Source organism: Xenopus tropicalis, chromosome 5 (assembly GCF_000004195.4).
Source record: "Xenopus tropicalis strain Nigerian chromosome 5, UCB_Xtro_10.0, whole genome shotgun sequence".
Classification (NCBI taxonomy): Eukaryota; Metazoa; Chordata; class Amphibia; order Anura; family Pipidae; genus Xenopus; species Xenopus tropicalis.
The window spans coordinates 115,642,109-115,665,669 of record NC_030681.2 but is presented as its reverse complement, the minus strand read 5'-3'; the positions used below and the strand labels follow the sequence as shown (position 1 = coordinate 115,665,669).

The following is a 23,561-nucleotide window of genomic DNA, read 5'->3' as shown; positions in this document are numbered from 1 at the left end:
AAAGAAAAACAGTCTGTTCCTTACTAATATAACTACGCTCAGTTCAGATGATAACCCTTCCATATCCTTTTTATAGATATGGAATGTATCAAACTGAATGTGTTTGTACTGTTGCTCCCTTTATATTCTAAGCAGCCTGACATTGGTTCCATATAGCCTTATGGCACTGTACTCACTCATCTGCATCAGGGCATGAAGGCTGAACAGGACCATTCCATGAAGTTAAACGTCAGGCACTAAACTGTTCTGTATGCAGCAGTAAATTATAACAAAGGAATGCTGTTGATAGTATTATTAACATAAAGTGCCAACATATTTTGCAGTCCTGTACAATAGATGAGTGTACAAATTGAACATATAGAATACCAGTAATAGAGGGGGCCCTGGTCAAAAGAGCTTGCACAGCACGATTTGTTCATACCACCCACCCTCTCTGGTACATACATATTCATCCCAGAAGAACCCACCTCATGTTGGCCATGTTACCAAAGGCACACTCTGCAGTACTAACTTGGGTGAATATTAAACACTCTTTTTCTCAGGGACTGCAAGTTTATTTTTGTAGGAAGTACTATGTTAGTGCCCAGTGGGGGTTATTGATAAAAAATGGGCAAATTTGCACCTGAGCAGTAAGTCAGATAGCAACCAATCAGTGGTTACATTTTTCCAGCCAGCTGCAGGTTGAACACTTATCATCTAATTGGTTGCCATGAGTTATTGTCTAGGTGTGTAAAAATTGGTGTACTTTATTTATGTGTAAAATCTGGCATTCATACTGTGTAAAATAAAACACACCTTGATAAATTCACCATTTATTTTACAAAGCTTTTTTCACTGTTTTTTCAAATTTCGTTTTACTCAGCATAATAAATGGACCCTATTGATGTAAATCTCAATTTATGTGTGTAATGTTGCCAGATGACCACAAGATGGCAGCATTGCAATTCTTATAAATCCTGGACTGATTTAGAGTCAATTCTGAACTCCAATAACCTGTAAACCTGATGGTTAGATGGTCCAGATTATCTGGCACAAATTCAGGAATCACTCCTGCATGAATATATTTGTAGGCTTAGGCGCTACATACCATAATGTGACCATAGCAATCATTATAATAATACATTGTCTTATATAACTTGATTCAGTATTTTTTTTTATAGTGAAGATAACTTCAACAGAAACTTTGGAATATTATGTTACTGTCCTCAACAAACACCATCAGATAGTTGGCCTAAACTTAATTTCTTGCACCCAGGAGCATTTTGTGGAACCAGACAAAAAAAATACAAATATTATCATAAATCTTTAATAAAAATCCTTTTTTTAAAAGATTTAGTTCACCTTTAAATTCATTTTGTGCTGACACACTTTAAGAAAAGCGCTGCTCCCCCCTTAGTCCCTAAGCAGTGTTATAAAATTAAAGCAGTGTTGTTTAATATAATTATTAGGCAGGAGGAGGCAGTAAATAGCTTTGTGCCATATTTATTATGCTTATTAAACTATAATGGGATGGCTAATATTTGTACCTTTAATTAACATGAATCTTTTCTGCCACCACACATCAGTTAGAATATTATCCAGCATCATGTAAACTATATATCTTCTTTGAATAAACATATATAAGAAAGGAGTTATAAAATCTACAAATGAAAAAATCAAACACCCAACGTTACCCATAAGGTTCACTAGAAGAAGAAGAAATGATACAGGGAATAATGCTGGTGCTTTACATCATCATATAGTTTGCAATGAATTTGTGCAATTTAAAGCTTTACCCTTATCACTCTTTTTGTATGTCATGAATGACATACTCACCCTTTATATATACTGGATATTAATATCACATGCTCAAGAACTAATTATTACTTCTTATTAATAATTTATTATTATAGTTCATACAACTGTTTCCACTGACGTTGAGAAAGCTTGTGCCATGTTGCATAACCCAGTACAGTGAAAGATAGCCTGTTGCCAGAAGCCTGTGTCTATTCTTTATCTTGTCCCTAATTTGAAGTTATGTGACAGAGAAAGGACAAGTTGGCCAGATGACGAATAAAGTACCTTGAATGGCTTGCAATTGCGTTTGGTGCATTCACTCAGGTACTGGGTTTGGTTTTGCAATTGGGACAGGTCTGGTCGATGGTGGACCTTCCTGCTATTGTTCTGATTAATACCGTGTAGAGACCCTGTAGGCCCCCAGAGATGGACCCTGCTAGACTCATTGTAAAGAACTCATTACTTTTACTCTCAGGGTTGAGGAGTTGTTGATGGATTGAAAAATGTACTGTTATGCCAATTTTGAAGTGGGAGAAAGACACCAGTTTTAGAACATAACGGGCAACTTGATGAAATCCATGGATACCTTGAAGAGAAGAGCAGAGGAAACCTCAGGCCCAACACTGACCCAGAGAGAGACAATTGGACCATTAAAATGTAGAGGCTATATCTGTATATCCAGACAAGAAGTCTGCTTTGCCTTACCAATTACATGGCAAGCAATACATTCCCCAACAAAGTTAATTTTAGTGCTGGATGTTGGTTTATTGAAAGAGCAATGCCCATAGCATCAGGGCTATATTTTTGTCCGGTGCTGCCCACCCTTTGGTGACTGGCCCATGCACTGTTTAGTTTAGCTACAAATGCACCGCACTGGACCCACAGGTGCTTATATATACTGTATATAAATATGGCCCTGCATAGAACGTAAATGATAGAGAGATACAAGACTTCTAGAATGAGGTTAATGTTAAATATCTTTATAAAGTGTAGGTTTTTTTTTTGTGCAAGATTCATATATGACAGAATCCATATTGTATTTAAATAAATTATTTGCACCATTTTTGGCGGTCTCCATAGCTCCTAGTAGAACATTACGCACATTTACGTACATGAGCTCTGCTCTCATTTTACAGTCTGTTGTAAACTACTCTGCAGCAGCAAACAATATGGCAGCTTCATCTGTACCAATGCAAATGCACAGTAATGTTCTGGGCACAAGATGAGCTATTCCCTCACACTTTGGCATTTACCTTAGTTAAATAATATATGCATATACAGTATGTATAAACATTGATAATAATTATTTAATTGTTTTCCCTAAAAGTTCATTACTGAAGCTGAACGCAGTGCTTATACATATGGAAAATTTATGTTAAAACAAACTATGAATGTCATAGTGTTGATCTATACAGCAAAATATTCTCCTTTGATGCTCTCGTTGGAATTGTTACATAGGGAATACAAATGTGCATACTCTGCTCTGACACCTGTACTTATTATTGTGCCTAGTGAGATTTTCATTACTTCTATTGTAAATATTAGTGAATCAGTCTGTATGGACAACATGTAATGCCTACTATATGAAATCATTTATTGACAGTGAATAACCATGCACATGAGCCCCTGCCCCAGTGGAATTTACAGTCTAATTCCCCTACCACTTGAAAGCCAATCCGAGGGTCAAGTTGCTGGGAGACTGAAACAGCAGTGTTTCCTTATATGTGGAACCTTGCTATAAGTGACCTGGGCCTTGACAAAATGTTGCTCCCTCTTTCTTTGTGATTTATCAACGGTCAAGTTTAATTTTTTTCTAGACTTTTTTGCGCTTAAAAAACTCGGTCACGTTATGGTCATTTAAAAGCTTGTGAGTTTCTATAAAAGTCAATGGGAGTTGTCATAGGCAAAGACAAGCCATATTCTCAAACCTTTTAGAGCTCATAAACTAAAAAAACTCAAGATTTTCTAGTCTTTTATTCGAACAAGTTTTCTTTAATAAATAAGCCAATTATTCCATATGTGAGTTTATTCAATTTAGAAAAACAAACAAATTCACAAACTAATAAATTGATAACGATGAGTGAATCTGTCCCGTTTTTCAAGATTCGCGAGACGGTGACAGATTTGCGAAATGGCGGAAATGATGTGCATAAAAAATTGTCGCGCATGTAAAAAAAAAAAATCATGCAGGCAAAAAAAGTTTTTGGACACATGCACCAATTTTTTTTTTACATGGGTGGCAGATTTTTGTTGTACAGGTATCGAACCCCTTATCCGGAAACCCGAATTACGGAAAGGCCATCTCCCATAGACTCCATTATAGGCAAATAATTTTAAGCTTTAAAAATGATTTCCTTTTTCTCTGTAATTATAAAACAGTACCTTGTACTTGAGCCCAACTAAGATGTAATCCTTATTGGAGGCAAAACAATCCTATTGGCTTTATTCAATATTTCAGTGGTTTTTAGCAGACTTAAGTTATGGAGATCCAAATTACAGAAAGATCCCTTATCCGGAAAACCCCAGGTCCTAAGCATTCTTGATAACAGGTCCAATACCTGTACTGTGAATTTTTACATGGAGAAATTTTATATCCATTTTTGCAAATAATCCACCAGTGGCGACAAGTGGAAATTCACTGCGAATCCATGCCTGGTGAATAATTTCACTCATCACTAAAAATTGATAAATAAGCCTTAAATAAACCCAATAGAGATATTTTGCCACCAATATGGATTAATGCAGCTTAGTTACCATCAAGTACAAGGTACTGTTTAATATTTACATTTTCACTATCTTAAAATGAGGTCTATGGGAGATGGCCTTCCCATAATTTGGCTCTTTCTGGATAATGGGTTTCCAGGTAAGGGATCCCATTCTCACCTTTTTTTATTTCTTGAGCCCATCCACTTTATTTGACTTTGGTAACCACCAAGCCCACAGCTTTTGAGACGACTTTTTAGAGCATTAAAACATCTCTAATTATCTGCTCTCATACGACGGTCAGTACTGCTTTTAGAATAATGTTTGTTCATGTAACTTCACAATAATTTTTGTTTATTTAAAAAGAATAAATAAAATGCACTGTTTCAGCCCTTGATAATTATTGTCTGGAATTGATTAATGTTTATTGTATCTACGTTGAAATGTGTTTACAGTTACATTCAGAGGAGAAACTCATAGGTTAATATTTGGATTAAGAAAACAATATCTCTAGCAGTCGGCACGCTTTTCTCTGGTCCTACAATGGTTATACAGCAAAGAGGATTTGACAATGATGGATATCCTTAGGAAACTTCTTAGGGGTTGATTTTGTTTGCATTTCAGATTCCCACTGTTGTAATTTTCCACAGTGTGCAGAAATGACCTTATTTTCATTCTTGAACAACGAAAATTACATATTTTTCTCTACCTTTGCTTGTACATCATCCAGTGGCCATCAGGAGCCCCCAAGGCAGGGTTAGTACTAGAAAAGACACAGCATAAATTCAGCTGCCTATTTATCTACACAATGTACAATACTGTTTCTGCAAGATCTGTGGTCCACAACAAACCTGAAGCTCATTCACAGTCTATATAGCATCAGTTACAGGGTATGAGTGTCTAAATTACACTGAAAACTTTATAAGATAAATATATGTAACAGTTAGTTGGTGCATATAGTACTTAGGGATCCATGATGTCATAACTTATAGATATTCACTGTGCATGTTTGTGCTTAAAGCTGTGCAGCTATGCAATAGGTATTCATCTTATAAGCCTCTCACTCTCCTTAACAGGAGAATGCTGGCTTGTATGTAAATACATAGAAACATGGGATGAATTACATTTAATATATAGTTCAATATTTGTTTGAGTATAGAGGTATATTCTTGTTATAGTTATTATTTGGGGGGGGGGGGCACCAGCACCAAGCAAGCCACCTTTAGGCTGCCTCCTGTTTTCACTAGAGATGTTAATAATAACGAGAACTGAACACCATGTGCTTTTAATAAATATTATTCAATTGAGATGAGATTTCATTACATGCAGTGCATGGAGTATCTGTCCTTAGAGCATGAACCAGTTCAGTACCTCACATGGCTCTGATGTAGACTTTAAGAATGAATTTGCATCCATAAAAAATTAGGAAATCCAGGGAATTATTACCTGTACTAAATGGAGCAGATCATCTGGGATTCATGTCCGGTTCATTTACTTGAGTTTCTTGTTCAGTTACAGCTTCATCTTCTTGCCTCTAAAACAAATATATACTCCATGAATCTTGCAAAATGATATGATGTGGATAGGTTAATACAGCATAATATGCTTTTAATAGGTCCTTCTAAAGTGTCCCTTCAGCTCTATGTGTCCATCCACAGCCACTTCTATACCACTTTCAGTTCTGCTCTATCTACCTGACAGATGGGGAAGTTAGCACTTTTCAAAAACAGCATTAAATGTAGTAGGATCATTAGTTTATATTAACATATATGTCCTTTAGGGCAATGGAAGGAGGGAAGGGTCCGAGTATTTTGTTGCCCATTTTGTAGCTTCGTGGGCAGAGACAAAACACTTGAGATCACCCCCATTCACCCCATACAGTCTACATAGCGAAGTGAATGTCATCTAAATATGTGGCAGTCAGTATGTTTTCCAGTATACATAATATGCTGCCTATTCTGCCTTCATTACCATGTGTTGAAAACATAGCAGACAATCCCTTTGCAATCAATGCAAGTTTACATCTGTGTGGTAGGAATGCCAAGACTTTCAGATTTTGTCCAGGATTCAGCAGAATCTCCGCTCTTTTTTGAAGCTTTATATTCATGACATTATGGGTTTTGATTTGATTGGATTTGATTTGAGTATTTGGCCCAAACAAACCGAAACCCTTACACATTTGTACCCACAGATTATATTGTTTTGTTAACTGTAAACAATTTGCATATATGTTTGGGTTTTTTATTTTGGCAGCAGGTTTAGTACAGGCTTGGGACCTGGTGTTTTCCAAATAAGGGGGTTCTCTGTAATTTGGATCTCCATACTGTTAGCCTACTAAAAAATGTTAACATTATATAAACCCAGCAGGACTGTTTTGCCCCCAATAAGGTTCATTATATCTTAGTTGGGATCATGTACAATGTACTATTTCATTTTTACAAAGAAAAAGGAAATCATTGTTAGAAATTTGAATTATTTGATTATATTGGAGGCTATGGAAGATGGACCTCCCTTAATTGAAAGCTTTCTGGATAATGGGTTTCAGGATAATGGATCCTATACTGTACTTGATTTATTCCAAATAATGGAATATAATATACATAACTAGTGATGAGCAAATCTGTCCTGTTTCGTTTCGCTGAAAATTTCACAAAATTCAGCCACCATGCAACTTTTTTGATGCACATGACTTCTTTGACAATTGTTTTGCCAATTATTTTTACCCTGACTTTTTCCTCACTCATCAAATTTTTGTTGCAGTGGGTTTTTGCAGCAATTTAGCGGAAACATTCGGCAATGGTGAAATGTGGGATTTTAGCCTTTACCTGGTGAAACATTTTGCTCATCCCTATACATAACTGCTGTGTTGTGAAACCAGCTATTCAACTTCTTAGCCTGTAGACTAGTGGACTGCACAGAGACTGGCCAGAGCCAGGCGAAGAGTCAGTCTCCCTATACAAAGTACACTTCTGTATAAGATACAACATATAAATCCAACTGACTGTACAAGAGTAGGTGTTCCTCAGGATAGAAATGATAATGTGTACCTGTGTTGCTAATTTGCTACAGTGATTTTTGTTTAAAATCAACACTAGCTGCAACTTGACACAGATTTCTGTGTTTTTCAATTTAAGTGGCTAATGTGCCGCATATAAGTAAGTCATGCAAGTATATTATGAAATCCTTGCTTTTCCCTAATATAGAAGTCATAGTTACCTTTGTCATCACAATTAAACAAATTGTAGATACTGTAAGAAAAACAAGAGTCTTCCTTTTTATTATTCCTCTCAGGACAGATTTACCAAAGGTATGTGATCTCTTATTCGGAAACCCATTAATCCATTAAATAGGGAACAATGTTTGTGCAAGTTTGCAAGCCCTGTTTAACAATTATTTTATTTTCTAAACAATTCCCAATAATGAAATAGTACCTTGTACTATATAGTAACTAAGCTAGCAAAATCAATAAGCCTTTGCTTAAACCAAGAAATCTCAAAAAACTGTAAGAGTGCTTGAAAATGATGGAAAACTATGGTAACACTCCCTTTAGTGCAAAATTTCTTAAAAATACCCCCAACAATCTCAAGACCCCAGGTTGACCCATGAGTGTGATGCCACATTGGCTACCTCAGCAAGGACAATTTATAAGCTATTTAACTCATGTGACCTACTGTCATTGCATTTACAGTGTAAAGCTGCCTATACAGAAGGTTTGCTTGTTTATTAAGGTCACTAAACAAGCGCTTTTTTCTCTCAATATGGCCACCTTGAGCTGGGCAATCGAAGGTAAAATGGTAAGGAAAAGGCAGGTAGACAGGAAAGGACTATATCAACTAGCTCTGATGTGACAGTTAGACCTGTCTAAATGATATCTGGTCGATTATTATCCAGATATCAATCATAAGTTGCCAACTTTCTGTAGGACTGCTACAAAACCTCATTCTAGTCTGTATGCCTTTGAGCATGAGCATATGAGATTTCACAGTTTACAACATCCTTAAGGTTTCATGTAAAGTTTTTTGTACTGTGCGAGCCAGTCAAAAAAGTTATAGAAAAAACTTTTGATATAAAACATAAAAGGGGTGTAAAGGTGATACCTATATTAATGTTTATCACAGCAATTCAGCTCCTTATCCAAAGTAGTCACCTTTGTAAAAAGAGCTGAAATGTTCTGAAAGCTTACTAGAGATAAATATCAATAAAGGTATCACCTTTAAACTGCTTTTGTTGTTTTATATGAAATGTTTTACCCTATAACATCTTTAAGCAAATCATTCTGTGCCTGTTTCTTCTCTATGTGCAGCTGCTCGATAGGACACAATAATACTCGGGATGAGGAAGGAACCACATGCAAACATAATACTCATGGTTGGTAAGCAGGTGGAACTGGGTGGTAGAACATTAGCTACATAAAGTTAATGTTTATAGGAAATCATAGAGTGATTCTATACACTGCAGTTTTCAGCTTAAGTTTCTGCAAATCCCAATACTGTGTTTGTGACACAGGTGTGTTGTGTAAAGATGCCATCTGGGTACTCAGGTTACAGTGTGATGGGTCTCTCCCATTGCTCACTGCCAACAGTAGCATCTCAGCTGCAATCGTAAATAGTCATATTGTTTGTGTAGTGATTAACTGGAATCTCCGGGTGTTGCATAAATTAACATAGCAGGTCCATTGATTATGTTGACCCATAAGCAATAGGTTAGCCTGGCTTCCCAGTGTATTCTCCAATACCTCTTAAGTATGACTTTTGTTTGTTTAAGCAAGAGAATTATAAGCTGAATAAGAGCATCTACTAATAGAATGACAAGTATATTAAATATAGGAAAATGCTATTGACAGTAATATCATTTTCATACAAGTGGTTATAGACAAGTGGTTTCATCATGACAGAACAAACAGTTCTAATTAAAATGCACTCTGCCAAGAGAATTTAAACCCTACTGAGAAACAGCACTTAGCTTTATTAAAATTGGTGAGCATAACTGATTTCCCCTCATGTTTTTAATATAAATACCAAGGGCAGAACAAAAACATTTTCACTTGGAAAAGCATAGTTCATGTTCAAATATATTCAATATGTTTTACTTTCATGGAAACAGCCGCCACATGTTTATTACACTTTAAGTTATAAGACAATTATATGTAAGTATTAATCTGTTTATATAGCTCCGGTAATTTGAGATGAACCTTGGCAGATTACACCTTAATGTCATACATAATTCCACATTAGATGTTAGGGGTGAGGCCATAGTAGCCTGAGGTGAGCTAAAGATCTACCAAAATAGACTTTTTGATGTAGGCAATGAATATAGCTCTTAATGATTATTCTAGCAGCAAAATGTTTTATTTATAGTCCTGTCTTGAGAACTTTGTTATATTGATGGTTTTAGTGGTTTTCAGCCACACAAGCATATTCATTAGTTAGATTTTATTAGATGTACAAAATAGGTGACTGGTGATGAATTTCTGTCTGCTAGTTAAGTCGGGGGAGACAAACACATCATTTAGGATTTATAAATAGTACAGTATAAAGCAGCAGTCAGGCAGGTAAAATAGAAAAGGAGGAATTGATTGCTTTACTTACAAAGACCAATCCCCAAAATTATTTCCAACAGGAAAAGATGTAGGTTAAGAGTGTGTGTCTATTAAATTGGATATTTTCCTTACAGGGGACTCAGGTACAGAATTCATAGCCTAGGTGGAATATGCACACAGCTTTGTTCCTTTTTGTTAGTCTCCTCTAACCTTGAATTAGTGTGTGATGTGATGAAGATAATGTCAGAATACCATACTGTTTCTATTTGCTGTTCCAGCCAGTGTATGCTCAGTGTTAAATGTTCCCAAGAGGAATGGTTCTATATCTTGTCAGTACAGGGCAGCAATGCTGGGCTATAAAATAGCAATACCAGTAGAAATGTCCACAGACATCATACCTGGATTGTCATCTGACCATCTATTTTGCTGTTAGTAAGAAACGAGACTCCTGGTTGCCTTCTGGAAACAAATAGCCCATATTTCTGAAAGGCTTGAGAATCAATGCAGTTCCTGTTGAATGTAGAACAACATATGCTCATTAACAGAGAGCACAGACACAGAAACCAAAAGGACTCAAGATGGTACTATGGAAATGCTCACATTTTCCTCTGTGTACCAGTTATCATTCTCAGTAGGTAAGCTAATGAAGACAACCTGCTTGATATAATAGTATCTAGTCAATTAATAATGAATGAGTTAAAAATTTTATTTTGGTGGTAAAAAATATTTCAGTACCAATTTTGCACTAGAAATGACAGATTTATTGAGGCAGAATTGAGTATTATGCATATTCACGTTTCTGCAGTGGCTGTTAGGTCTGCTGATTGCAAGCAGAAGTAGCAGGGTAATATAAGTACCATGCAGATATAAGGTAATTACTTATAAATTCTGACAGAAAAAATGTGTCAGATCTTCAGCTAAGCCCTGATGTGGTTTACACAAAAGAAAACAAATGAGGAAGCCTTCCATGGTGCCAAATTTTATGTACTGTGCACTTTTTTTTTTTTTTTACTGGTTGCAAAATACTGTACATTCTAGGAGCAGGGCCAGTCTAATCTAAAACACACTATCAGATATACTGCTTATTCCAAGTACTGGAGACAATAGGGAAATGTTAGTCAGGCTGTATAATAACTGTGTATCCAGTGAGTCACTAGAAAGAACAATGAGGTTTCCTGATTTTATTGCATGCTTTCAACAGGGCTTTACTGACCAAAATTATTAAGTCCTTGAAAATCAAGCTGCATCCCTGCCTATTGTTTCATTAACTTAGCTCCGCCTGGGGTCATAAAATTAATATGTGTTTTTGTTATACAGTATAGGAATTTGAAATAATTATACAACACTGAGGACATCAGGGCACACATGACTTTATAGGACATTTATGTTCCTATATTTCATCACAAACTCTTTCACATTGTCCTTACAAAAAAACTTTACACAAATCCAAGTTTAGAAGCCCAACAATTGAACCCATAAGCCAAATTATTGACCCTGCAACCAGAAAAGGAAAATAGATGAAAAATGTAAAATATATTGTGCAGTCACATGTACAGGACTGGGAAGTGCAGGGCCCACCAGGGCTTTTGCCTCAGGGTTCCCTGCACCCCCCAATGGCCCCCATCGCCTTCACACTACCTTCAACACCGGTCCAACCCCCTCCCTCGAGCACGCCTAAATGAAACTTACCTGAAGCGCATGGGGTGAGGGAGACCGGCGGATTAGTGGAGCGCCCTGCAGGGATGGGGTCTGGGCCACTGGGGCCCACCAGGTTTTTTCCTGGTGCCCAGGCAGCCCAGTCCAATGCTGCACATGTATGATATATTCAGCTAGAACTCATAAAAAAAGGAAAAAAAATGCAAAATATAATGTGTTCATATAGTGCTATTTCATATACTTCTATAGTCCTGTATATTAAAACGACCTTATATTTTTGTGGGAATAAATACAAATATTTGCCAGCCATTTGTAGAACAAAAACATATATTTAATGTAACTTATATTACTAAAAATTAAATATTGCTCATGACTCTTGTTTTCATCCCAGAGAGTATTTTGCTTTCTGCAGTGTAGATTCATTATTAGAAAAATATATATTTTTTACAGGAAAATATAAAAGTTGTTGAGGATTCTTTCATGTTCAAATAGCCCATTTGCAAGAATGCAGGTCATTGAGAAGCTGAGAAAGGTGATTTTTGTTCAATACTCATGGCCTAGGGTCTAAAGATATTACCATAATGTACAAATACATTCTACTGGGACAATAAACTTCAATGCATTTTCTTCTGGCAATCCCTCTTATGTTGGGTTTTAAGATGTAAAATGTTAATTACCCAGGCTAAACTGTTTATAAACCAAAGTTAAAATGCTCTGATTGAAATTGGACCTTGGGCTGACCAGATGCAGATGATCCAATACAGCACCTCCTCTGTCACATAATGTAGGGAAGCAGTCAGTTTTAACGATTCCTCTGCTTAATTACAGATGTTTGTGTTTTAATTCATCATTCTCAGCTCATAAAATATCTACAGCATAATGACTGCCTGTGAACTAGAGTTTGGATTCAGAAATCTGAGAAAAAGATAAAAGCTTAATTTTGCTCTTGTCCTCCAAGACTCAAAATAGAAGCTGTATTCTGGTTTGGTTTTATGACAGTTGGGAATGTTTTTGTCTAACTTGGTGTTGTTTTTAATTATAGGTGTATTTTACTACTGTTGTCCCTTGGCAGTAGAGCCAGTTTGTAATCCCCAAATATACTTGTTATAAAATCTCTATGACAAAGCCATATAAAGTATTTGGATTTGCTCACAATTCTTTTGGAGTGTTCATTTCATTTTAATGCTAGTCAGTGTCACACCAGAACTGACACTCTTTGGGGCAGATTTATCAAAACGCGAGTTCGAATCCCGAATGGGAAAAATTCGGATTGGAAACGAAAATTTCTAAAGATCGCAAATATCACGAAAATGCTTCCGAAAAAATCGTATTAGTCACGATAATATCATATTGGCGATCCGAAAGCCACAAAATTTTCGTAGCGAATGATAGTAAACAGTGGCAAAACCGTTCCGATTTTTTCACGCTAAAAATACGAAAAATTGGCGGAAAATACGCTCAGTACGAAAAAAACTTGTTCGGACGCATTCGGAGCGTTTGTGGATTAGTAAATGTGCCCCTTTGTGTCTGCATTGACGAAGAAAAAACAGAACTGCAATTTGCATGGAATTTACCATTATAGGTAAATGGTAGCACTAAGGGTAAAATCATAGCTGTTTGCATGTGTTTTCCCTTCTAGCGCTTTGATCATCCGGACCAGCAAGATAACAGTAGCAATATATTAAACTAGTGTATATATATTCAACAAATGTAGCTTTACCTCACTTTCCAGATAATTATCTTTGTACTGTTGGTAGATACCAGTGCCATTGGTAGTGGAAGGCAAGATGGTAAGTGAAAGGCTACTAGTTACTCTTTCGCCATTTCTTACAATACTGTCACTTTGTATATTTCCAAAAATATTTTTTAGCCAAATAAACATGGCAATATGATCCTCCAAAAGTTACCTGTCTGAATGGACTAACTGAGTTTATATTATTGTAACTGGCCGATCACCTGTTCCCTTTAAGTACTACTTGTTTTTTTCAACATAGGATTTTGTTGTAATAGTTAAACAAAAAAAAAAGTCGCAGTCTCTGTGACCTTTTCCAGCATTGCCTTTTTCAGTTCGGATTTTTTTGTAAATGTCAGACATTCATGAAAATGAGTTTAGCCGAATTTTTAAAAATAAAAAAATGAGAAATGTTGGAGTTTTAGTAAATCTGCCCCTTAGTGTAGACATCTGTACATGTACTTGTTAGGAATATCTTTTAATTTATTATTATATGTATTTAGCTCTACCTTGCATATAGAGTTCTAGTTTTCCATCATGTGTCTGTGTATTTCCAGTTGGCTGAAGTTTAACCACATGGGTACAAACCCCTCTACAAGTGTCTTATGTACAGGCTTGGAGTCAGTATTTTAGAAGCCTTTTATTTGTGAGATTTTTTTTTTTATTTCTAGTGAGGTTACATTTTATGAGCAATTCACATTGCCATCTGCCCATCACCGTTGAAAGCAATACAGATAGGTGTTTCTTTGATATTTAGCCCATGACAGACTCACTGAGTTTCTTCTCAGGCTTGAAAAGCAAAGATGGATCCTTTGTAGGGATCACAATAAGTCAGTAAGTCGGTCCAGATGTTTATTTTTTTATCACAGCAATGGAAGCTGGTAAAATGGCAAATCCCAGGGACCCCCTATCAGTGCCCCCCTTTATATGGATATTTCCATCTTGAATATCATTTGTGTCTTCTGTGATTTAGTCATTTCCCTTACTGTATAAACTATTTATAACCATAGTTTGTGTAGCGTTGTGGCCATAGTGTTTTGGGGGCTCTGTTATGATTTTTTCCCATATACATGCAGGATATTTACACAGTTTGCAGAAACTGGGCATTTTTGTTCATATAACAGTGCACACATACAGTTCCAGAAAAATGTACAATATCTGTTTCAAATTTTGCTTAACTTTTTGTTTAATGTAACACAAAATTAACACAGATTTATACTCAGACTGCATCTGTAGTATTTTATTGCTCTCTTGATCCTAGGATAAATGCATGCACAAATACTACAATCATTTAACCTACATAATGAATACATCGGTAAAATACTGGTATAAACACATATTCCTGATTTTTCTAATACCTGCAAAGCAGATAAATAAAAATATGTATGTAGCCGAAACATTAGGTTGACGTTTGAAATAAACAAACCATTTTTTCTTTATTAAGTCCTGTGAGTGCGGAATTTATTTTTTATATGTAGTAAATGGAATATACAAAGGGCAGATCATGAGGTATAGTTAAATTACTACAAGTATGGGATCTGTTATCCGGAAACCCGTTATCCAGAAAGCTCTGAATGAAGGCCATTTCCCATTGACTCTATTATAAACAAATAATTAAAATTTTTAAAAATGATTTCCCTTTTCTCTGCAATAATAAAACAGTACCGTGTCATTGATTCCAACTAAGATTGAATGAATCCTTACTGGAGGCAAAACAATACTATTGGTTTTGTTTAATGTTCAAGTTATTTTTTAGTAGACTGAAGGTATGGTGATCCAAATTACAGGGGTTTTACTTATCAGAAAAACACCAGATCCCAAAAATTCTGGATAATAGATCCCACACCTGTACTTCTATTATTCCGGCCCTTCCAGTCAAATTAAAACAATTAAAAGACCCATCCTTGGTCTTGTGTGGGTGACAGGTCCCCTTTAAAATAGCAATGCCATTTGAACAAAACAAAATTGACAGTAGAATCACAGGTTTGTATTTCTCAAAACGTAATTTTCCTTTTGCCCTCTTAATTCCAGAATGATGTAGTCCTGTCAACGGTTTGTTGTAGTTCTCATTGCTTTGCAAAGAGCTGTCAAGAGTTATAGTGAACGGTATATTGTGGGAAAGTAACGATGCCCAGTGCAATAACTCAGCCAGAATGTGACACGAGATGCGATAAAGTTATGATGTATATTTTATCAGGCATAAAAGTCACAAAAGTGGTATGAGAGGTACTAAATAAGTATTGTTTTTTGGGAGAAAATACATTTTATGTTAATACAGAAGAGATGTATGCATACATTACTAAGGACAGAGATTACAAATGAAAAAAAGCTTTTTACAGTTGTATGATAAATCCATAATATTCCATTGTCGATTGTAATCCACACAAGTGCTTAAACAGATTAAGAATTGATAAGGCAAAGGAGGATTTACCATCTGATTTCTTAAAGATATCAAATGTATGTTTAATAATAAATGTTAATAATTCCAATAATTCTAAAAAATACTACTGACACCCACAATCCTTAGTCACTGGTACTCGGGGTTTAATACGACAAAAAAAAGAACTGGACAGAATACAGTTTTTGAACACCTATCCACCCATACAATAAACAACAAATAACATGGCTTTATGGCAAACTGAACACTCATAACCTACCAGAAAAGACAAAATACATGGAATGCTGGGAACAAAGGTTACATATGGTCTTGGATACTGAACAATGGCAAACAATTTTAGACAATATCAAGAAGGCCTCCATTAATACCATCATCAAGAAAATGCTTATAAATAAAAATATATAAATAAAAGTTAATTAAAATGTATGGCTCTGATATCACATGCTATAGAGTTTGTGAAGAGGTAGGCAATTAACTACATACATGGTGGCCAGGCCCCCTATCTGTAAAGAAGTCTTTAGACTCTTGAGCCAATTACTACAAAAGGAGATCCAGATAGATCCCTTTCTTGCATTACTATTACGTAAATCAGAATTTCTCACCAAACAAGAATTTAAGCTATGCTACCAAATTTGCCTAGCCACTAGATGCAGAATAGCCAAAACTCCATTTAAGAAATGAACAATCAAATTAGTCATATATGCCTATTATTGGTTAGACGCAGATTATGCTTTGGAAATAAATGTTGCAAAAGTCAAGCAAGAGTCCACCCCCCTCATTTTGCCACCCTACCCTTCCATCAACCTTCCTTTCGCCTCTTCCCAGTATCCAATTCTAACTTTATTCTCTTGTTCTTTTCTTTTCCACAATGTTTATATGAAGTTTAAACTGTTTTATAAAATAATTAATAAATAAAAACTGCCAAAATGCAGCCACCTGCTGGGTGCAGGTTACCAAAAACTGAATGCAAAGTGTAATCCTTCCGCCTCTTCCCAGTATCCAATTCTAACTTTATTCTCTTTTTCTTTTCCACAACGTTTATATGAATTTTTAACTCAATTGCCAGTTTTATTTTTCCATAATGCAGTGTTTTTTCCAGCATCATTGCAGTTGCAAGGGGGTGTTGTGCCTGATGCAATTGGATTTAAAACATCAAGGGAGGGAATGAGTGGTGCCAAGCACAACTATACAGAAGTGCAAGGAGCGCATTTTGACACAAGTAAGTGAATGGGATTTTACACGCATCTGACTGCTGGGAAATTTGAGTAAATGCCACTGTTTGTGGACGTAAATTAGCCGTATGGAGTTTAACTGAAAGTAGAACATATAAGCATGGTGCAAAGTGTAAAAAAAAGGATTGCCAAATTGCAGATTGCACCATAGGTGCAGGTCTTGCACCCCTCCATAAATACAGTGCTGCTGGTGTTTGGCAGCAATATGTTCCTTGCAACATAGACCCTTGTAAATGATGCCTGGTGTGTTTTCCCTTTCTCACCAAAATGTTTTTTATGTATTGGTTCTAATCAATCCAGCATTTACAAAAAGTGGTTTTTAATCACTGCTATATAGATAAAAGGAAAGTAATGGTGATTCCTGTCTGTCTGTGTGCCCAGCGGCTCTGCTCTGTGTCTCGCCTCTCAGGACCTTTGAGGGTTAGGAACACACAGGTGGTAATAAAGGTGACAACATTCCAAAGATAATCGTGGGCCTTTTCTGCACCAACAAATACACTATCTTAAGAAAATTGGCTACTGTATTGCATTAATGTGTGTCTGTACTCTGTCATTCTGTCTACTTTCTATCTGGCTATCAATGGGAATGAACTGCATGTAACAAGACACTTGCTGCATTCCTCCACTTTCTTGTTATCTTGTCTATGACTTATTTTAGCTGTCACATTAAAGCAGCTCAGTGCTAACCTCTAGTAACATTAGACTCTGAACGTTCTCTACTTTTCAGTGCATACAAAGTAACATATCTATCCGCAGGAATATTTATGAGGGGTCTGGGATTGTGAATCTCATAACACCAGATGAACCCCTCAACAACAATTTATTGGTGAAGTCAATATTATGTGGTTCTTTAATGGAAATTTATACTCAAGTATAGGTTACTTTAGACAGAAAACATTTTTTTAAGCATCCATAAACATACCTTAAATGCTCTTATATTTTAATTGAATCTCAGGTGCAGTCCTATTCTGTATATATATATATATATATGTGTGTGTGTGTATGGTCACCCCTTATCCAGAAAGTTCCAAATTATGGAAAGACTCCATTTTAAGGAAAAAAAATCACATTTTAAAAATATATTTCCTTTTTATCTGTAATAAGACAGCACCTTGTACTTGATCCCAACAAAGATAACATTAATCCTTATTGGTGGCAAAACAATCCAATTTAGTTTATTAAATGTTTAAATGATTTTTTAGCAGACTTAATGTATGAGGATCAAAATTACAGAAAGATCCCTTATCCCTTATAACAGGTCCAATACCTGTATATATAAAAAAAAATACATATATATATCTATATATATATATGTATATATATAAAGTCAATGGCAACAGGCACTCAAATTTATAGGAATACAGAGGGCCCGGGTGCAGTATAAAAATTAGAACAAATTGGAAAAAATGCCGCACTCACAGAACTTAGTGAAAAGGAAAAGAAAATTTATTAGTACATGTCCATCTAACGTTTCGGCTGCTTCCACAGCCTTTCTCAAAGTGAGAAACGCTGTAGAAGCAGCCAAAACGTTAGATAGATGTTTACTAATATATTTTCTTTTCCTTTTCACTAAGTCCTGTGAGTGCGGCATTTTTTCCAATTTAAATATATATATATATATATATATATAGCAAACATGGGAAGCCAGCACTCACGTTATACCGGAAGACTTTGCCTGGGTGCAGTCCCCAAAAGTTTTAATGAACAGATTCCGATGGTAAGGTACCGCTCATACAGGACTTAGAATAAATTTTCACAATTTTATTGAAGTGAACAGACAACTGACGTTTCGGCTGCAACACCAGCCTTTGTCAAAGTGGTTGACAACTTTGACAAAGGCTGGTGTTGCAGCGGAAAAGTCAGTTGTCTGTTCACTTCAATAAAATTCTGAAAATGAATTCTAAGTCCTGTGTGAGCGGTACCTTACCATCTAAATCTATATATATATATACACAGGTATGGGACCTGTTATCCAGAATGCTCGGGACCTGGGGTTTTCTGGATAAGGGATCTTTTCATAATTTGGATCTCCGTACCTTAAGTGGACTAAAAAATTATTTGAACATTAAATAAACCCAATAGGATAGTTTTGCCGTCAATAAGGATTAATTATATCTTAGTTGGGATCAAGTACAAGGTACTGTTTTATTATTACAGAGAAAAGGAGAAATTATTTTGAAAAATGTGGATTATTTGGTTATAATGGAGTCAATGGGAGATGGCCTTTCCATAATTTGGAATTTTCTGGATAATGGGTTTCCGGATAAGGGATCCTATATCTGTATATCTATATATATTGCCATTTGCCATTCAGGCAAAGAAATGAATACTAAGCATCGAATTTCATGTACATCAAGCCATGTGATTTACATCATAACTTGCCCCTGTGGTTTAACATATATGGGCAAAACTCAAAACTCTTCAGGTGAGCGAATGGGAAACCACAGATCCACAATTAAAAAAGCTTTTCGGCAAAACTGATTAACCCCTACCCAAGCATTTTTTAATGAAGGGACATATGCTACCAACTGTTAAATTTATGGCAATAGATTTGATCCCAGAACATAATAGGAGTGGTGAATGGGACTGTATATATATATCTAAATAAGGAGATGTTTTGGATCAGAACCCTTGATACCGTTTCCCCTCCCAATGAATATTGTTCCTTTGCCCCGTTTTTAGATACTAGATAATGTTCATGTTTCTGTTAACATTGATCAGTTTCTGGTGCTGTAAATATTAGTGCCAGTCTTTTCTATGTATCTTTAATTTTTATCTTTTTTTATATTGAATGTTTTAATATTATGTAATCACATTTAATATTTATGTTTTATGATATCTATATTCTCTACTACGTACTGCACTTTAGTTTACAAACTACCTGGATATGTGAACTGTTTAATAATGTGCTGGAATTGAGGTCTTTTTAGGGCTCTGGCACACGGAGAGATTAGTAGCCTGCGAGGACAAAATCGCCTGCGCAGCGTGTGCCATCCCACCGGCGACTTACATTGTCGCCGGTGGGATGGCAATTCGGGGAGATTAGTCGCCCGCAAACAGGGAGATTTGTCGCGGGCGACTAATCTCCCCGTGTGCCAGAGCCCTTAGGGTTGACAAGCTTGTTTCCAAAAGGGGTGTGGTCTGGTGGTGGTTAATTGGTGGGTGAGTCTATATAGTATTTCTTGTTTGTATCTTGATAAAGGTCCCAGGTGAGGACTGAAACATTGATCCAATAATCTAAGTAACTTTTGTGATACATTTCCTGGGGTGCCTCAGCATTTTTCATAAACTTATAATTATATATATATTTATATAAGATCAATAAAGGACACCAGCACCCAGCACTTTCAGGGACTTCAAAAAATATATTAAAGCTTTGCTGTGTCTTAATTCAGACCTTTCTCAAGGTACTTTGTAAAGCAGAGCCGCTTGTTCTTTCTTTTTATGGATCATAATTATTTAAAGGGAATCTCTACCCAATAAAGTTAAAAAACAAGCTAAAATTTTGCCTAATGAAGAAAAATGTATTTGAAAAGTTATTTGTACATGTAATTGCTACTGAAAGATTCCAGTGCTTCCATAGTCAACTGCCCTACAGCCAACGCTCCCATTCCCACGATTCTCTACAGACTTCTATGATTTTCCTTCTCATGGGTCTGCTAATCACAGAACATGCAAGGCATAGTGGGAAGTGTGGGAAGAGTCTTGGCTAAGGAGTGCTGACCATTGGCAAATTGTTCCTGTAAGGAAATATAAATAGCAATGCATGATTATTTTCTGTTTGCCTTGTATTTTCCAGCTTCCATTGCTCTGTTACTCTGTTATGGACTCAGCTTTTGGTTTGTATCTTGAATAAGGTGCCATTTTATCATGCTCTCCGGCCAAAAACTTCCTTATCACCTCCCATAAACAATTTACCAGAAACAAGCAGAGTATGCCATTCTGGATTGGGGGAGGTCTGAAAACATTGGGGGAATTTTTTACTGTTTGGAAAGCAGGCCTCCAGGATCAGCCCCTAATTTAAAATACAGAGACCCATTACTGGTTGTCTATACCAATTATCTTCTGTCTTATCTTTGTCTGGGAGCCCCTTTAACGACAATGATGTGTAAAGGGAGCATGTATTCTACAGTTCTTTAGTCAGTGACAGTTTGCTATTGATGGTTTTAATTTTTTGGCCCCAATAAGATGAGACCTGAGGTAATGTAATTAACAGAATCAGGACAGGACTGCTCTTGATAAATGCTTAGAACTGCCCCCTGTTCTGTGCAACACCAATACATGCAGGGCAAATGTACACAGTTTTGGTTACTTAGCAACACATATGAGAAATTTGCTTAGTTGTCCCCATTGATCAACAAAGATACAGGGTGTTTGTATTCCCATTCACTGCTATTCTGCCCCTGTGGACTGCTTTCCTTATGTTGATTTTATAGCAAAAATCTCCCTTTAGTCTTTTATTTGCCTACTTTTTATTGTACATAAAATTACATATTGATGTAATGTACATTCAGACAGTTTACCATATTATAGTTTATTCTAGAAAACCTTGTGCCTCCCTTGATATTAATGTTAAAAGCCCAAATAAAGTGTTTAGTTCTTGCTTTCATAGAATACGCAGCTAAAATATTGTAATTTGTAGCTTCTAACCTGTTATATCGAGCTCCAACCAGAAAGGAATGGACTGTCTCTCCAAGCGAGGTAGACATCACTTGCAGCCTGGGGAAAAGAAAGTGGAAAAAAGACACTTTAAAGCAAGCCTAGATTTGCCTAGGAATGACAGCTGCATATTAATCTAAAGAAATCCAACAATCAAAAAGGCATTTTTTCAGCAAAATGCACCCCTAGAGTCTTTATCAGAGAACATGGGAATAAACTTGAAATAGGATTCATTTCATCTTAAAGGGTGGTTTCTTTGAAAGTCTACCAACTGCAGTTGTCTTATTTGGTTTTCAAAATTATAACAAAATTGTGCCATATTGTGTCAAAAAAGAGATAATATAACAGCTTTTTAAACAAATTTAGTAATTAAGGGATCAATGGAAAACAAATTATATTGTTATGCATAAGGTAAGGAATGCTTCAGAATACTGAGCAGCTTCCTGGAATTCTCCTACTCTGGCGTTTGGAAATCGTATGGTAAAACAGATAAAGAGAAGAGTATAATACAAACTTAACATACAGACTGTAAGCTGTTAAATGCAGGGCCATGATTATCAGCTGTATTGGTTTGTCTGTATGTCAGTTGTACCCTTGTGTACAGTGCTTTGATGTACGTTGGTGCTTTATAACTCAACATAATAAGTATATGTTCCTAATATATTTATTTGCATAATGTAATTTGAAATAAAATACTCGAGTTCTTGATAAGGGTAACTGTAGTAAGTAGGGTACAGGCTTACATGTATAAAGCTGTACCATTTATAATGAAAGGGGTGCTTAGGTTTCCCAGTCAAGTTTAGGCTAGCCAAGGGAGGAACCTACAATAGTTAGTGAGAGGCCCTTGGTTTGGAATAAACATACATCTGCTACTGGTTCCGAAGAAAGGAGGAGGCCAGTCCCTGTGTATTCTATCAACTTATCCACACATGACAGCAAAAAATGCAAAAGGCTTGGACTGAGACTCATATTTTGTTGTTCTAGCAAATGCAGCTACCATAGCAGTTTACTGGTTTGAGCCAATGAACAAGATAGAGAGATTGAGGCTGATGCACAATGGAGGTTGACTAGCAGAAAAGAGGGCTTACCTGGAACAAAAGTACACATAAATAAGCTAGTGGTAAAGTTTTGTGTCATTGTTGACACTATTTAATATTATATTTGTTTATGTATCTGTATACAGTATATAATTATTAATGATAGGCAACAATAAATAAGTGGAGATAGTAGAAAGGGACAGTCAGGTCAGTGACTGCTGCTTTATGTTTATTTGGGTAAGTGTGGATTATATGTTTCCAGATTTTGGATAAGCAAACCAGAATCCCTTTCCTTTGTGACTTTGGCTTTGACAAGAAGTGAGGAGGTTCATAGGAGACTTCCAAATATAATATTAAGTTGCAATGGACCAGCTTTTCAATGAATGGAGTGGAGCTAATCAAGGTCAACTCAGCAAGTCTAGGGATGTCAGAGTCTGATAAGTTTGGAGTGATTTAATAGACCTGCTAGTACACTCTTTTTATCCCAGTCAATGATACAAATAAAATCTATCTTTCAAATAAAACAATGCATAGTTATCCTTATATTCATTACTGTGTTTGCCTTGCCAGATCCAGTACAACAATACAGATTCTCATCTGCTTCTGTCCTACCTTTTATGTTACTCTAGACTGGCAACAAAAATCTCAGCTTCCCTTGCAAACTATGAGTAATTAATAATGCATGTCGTTTAGTATACTGTAGATGAATAAAAAATTTCACTCCGAATCTAGTTCAAAGAACAAAAAAACACCCTCTATTTACTTACAACTGGTACCAGAATAAACTAAATAAAAGAGGCGTGGAAAAAGCAACTACAGCTATTTAAAA

The 23,561-nt window shown here is 36.0% G+C and overlaps 1 protein-coding gene across 1 annotated transcript in view; it reads right to left on the bottom strand.

Annotated features, from left to right (window-relative positions):
- Positions 1-4,622: 4,622 nt before the first annotated feature.
- The window catches only part of LOC101734693, a 107,458-nt gene continuing 88,519 nt past the window's right edge, over positions 4,623-23,561 (bottom strand). Inside the window, exons 7-10 of the mRNA XM_012963437.3 lie at positions 21,687-21,755; positions 10,417-10,528; positions 5,926-6,013; positions 4,623-5,242 (exon numbers count right to left, since the gene is read on the bottom strand). Coding sequence (XP_012818891.1) covers positions 5,945-6,013; positions 10,417-10,528; positions 21,687-21,755 — 250 coding nt within the window. The 3' untranslated portion in view covers positions 4,623-5,242; positions 5,926-5,944. The remainder of the gene's footprint in view (positions 5,243-5,925; positions 6,014-10,416; positions 10,529-21,686; positions 21,756-23,561) is intronic.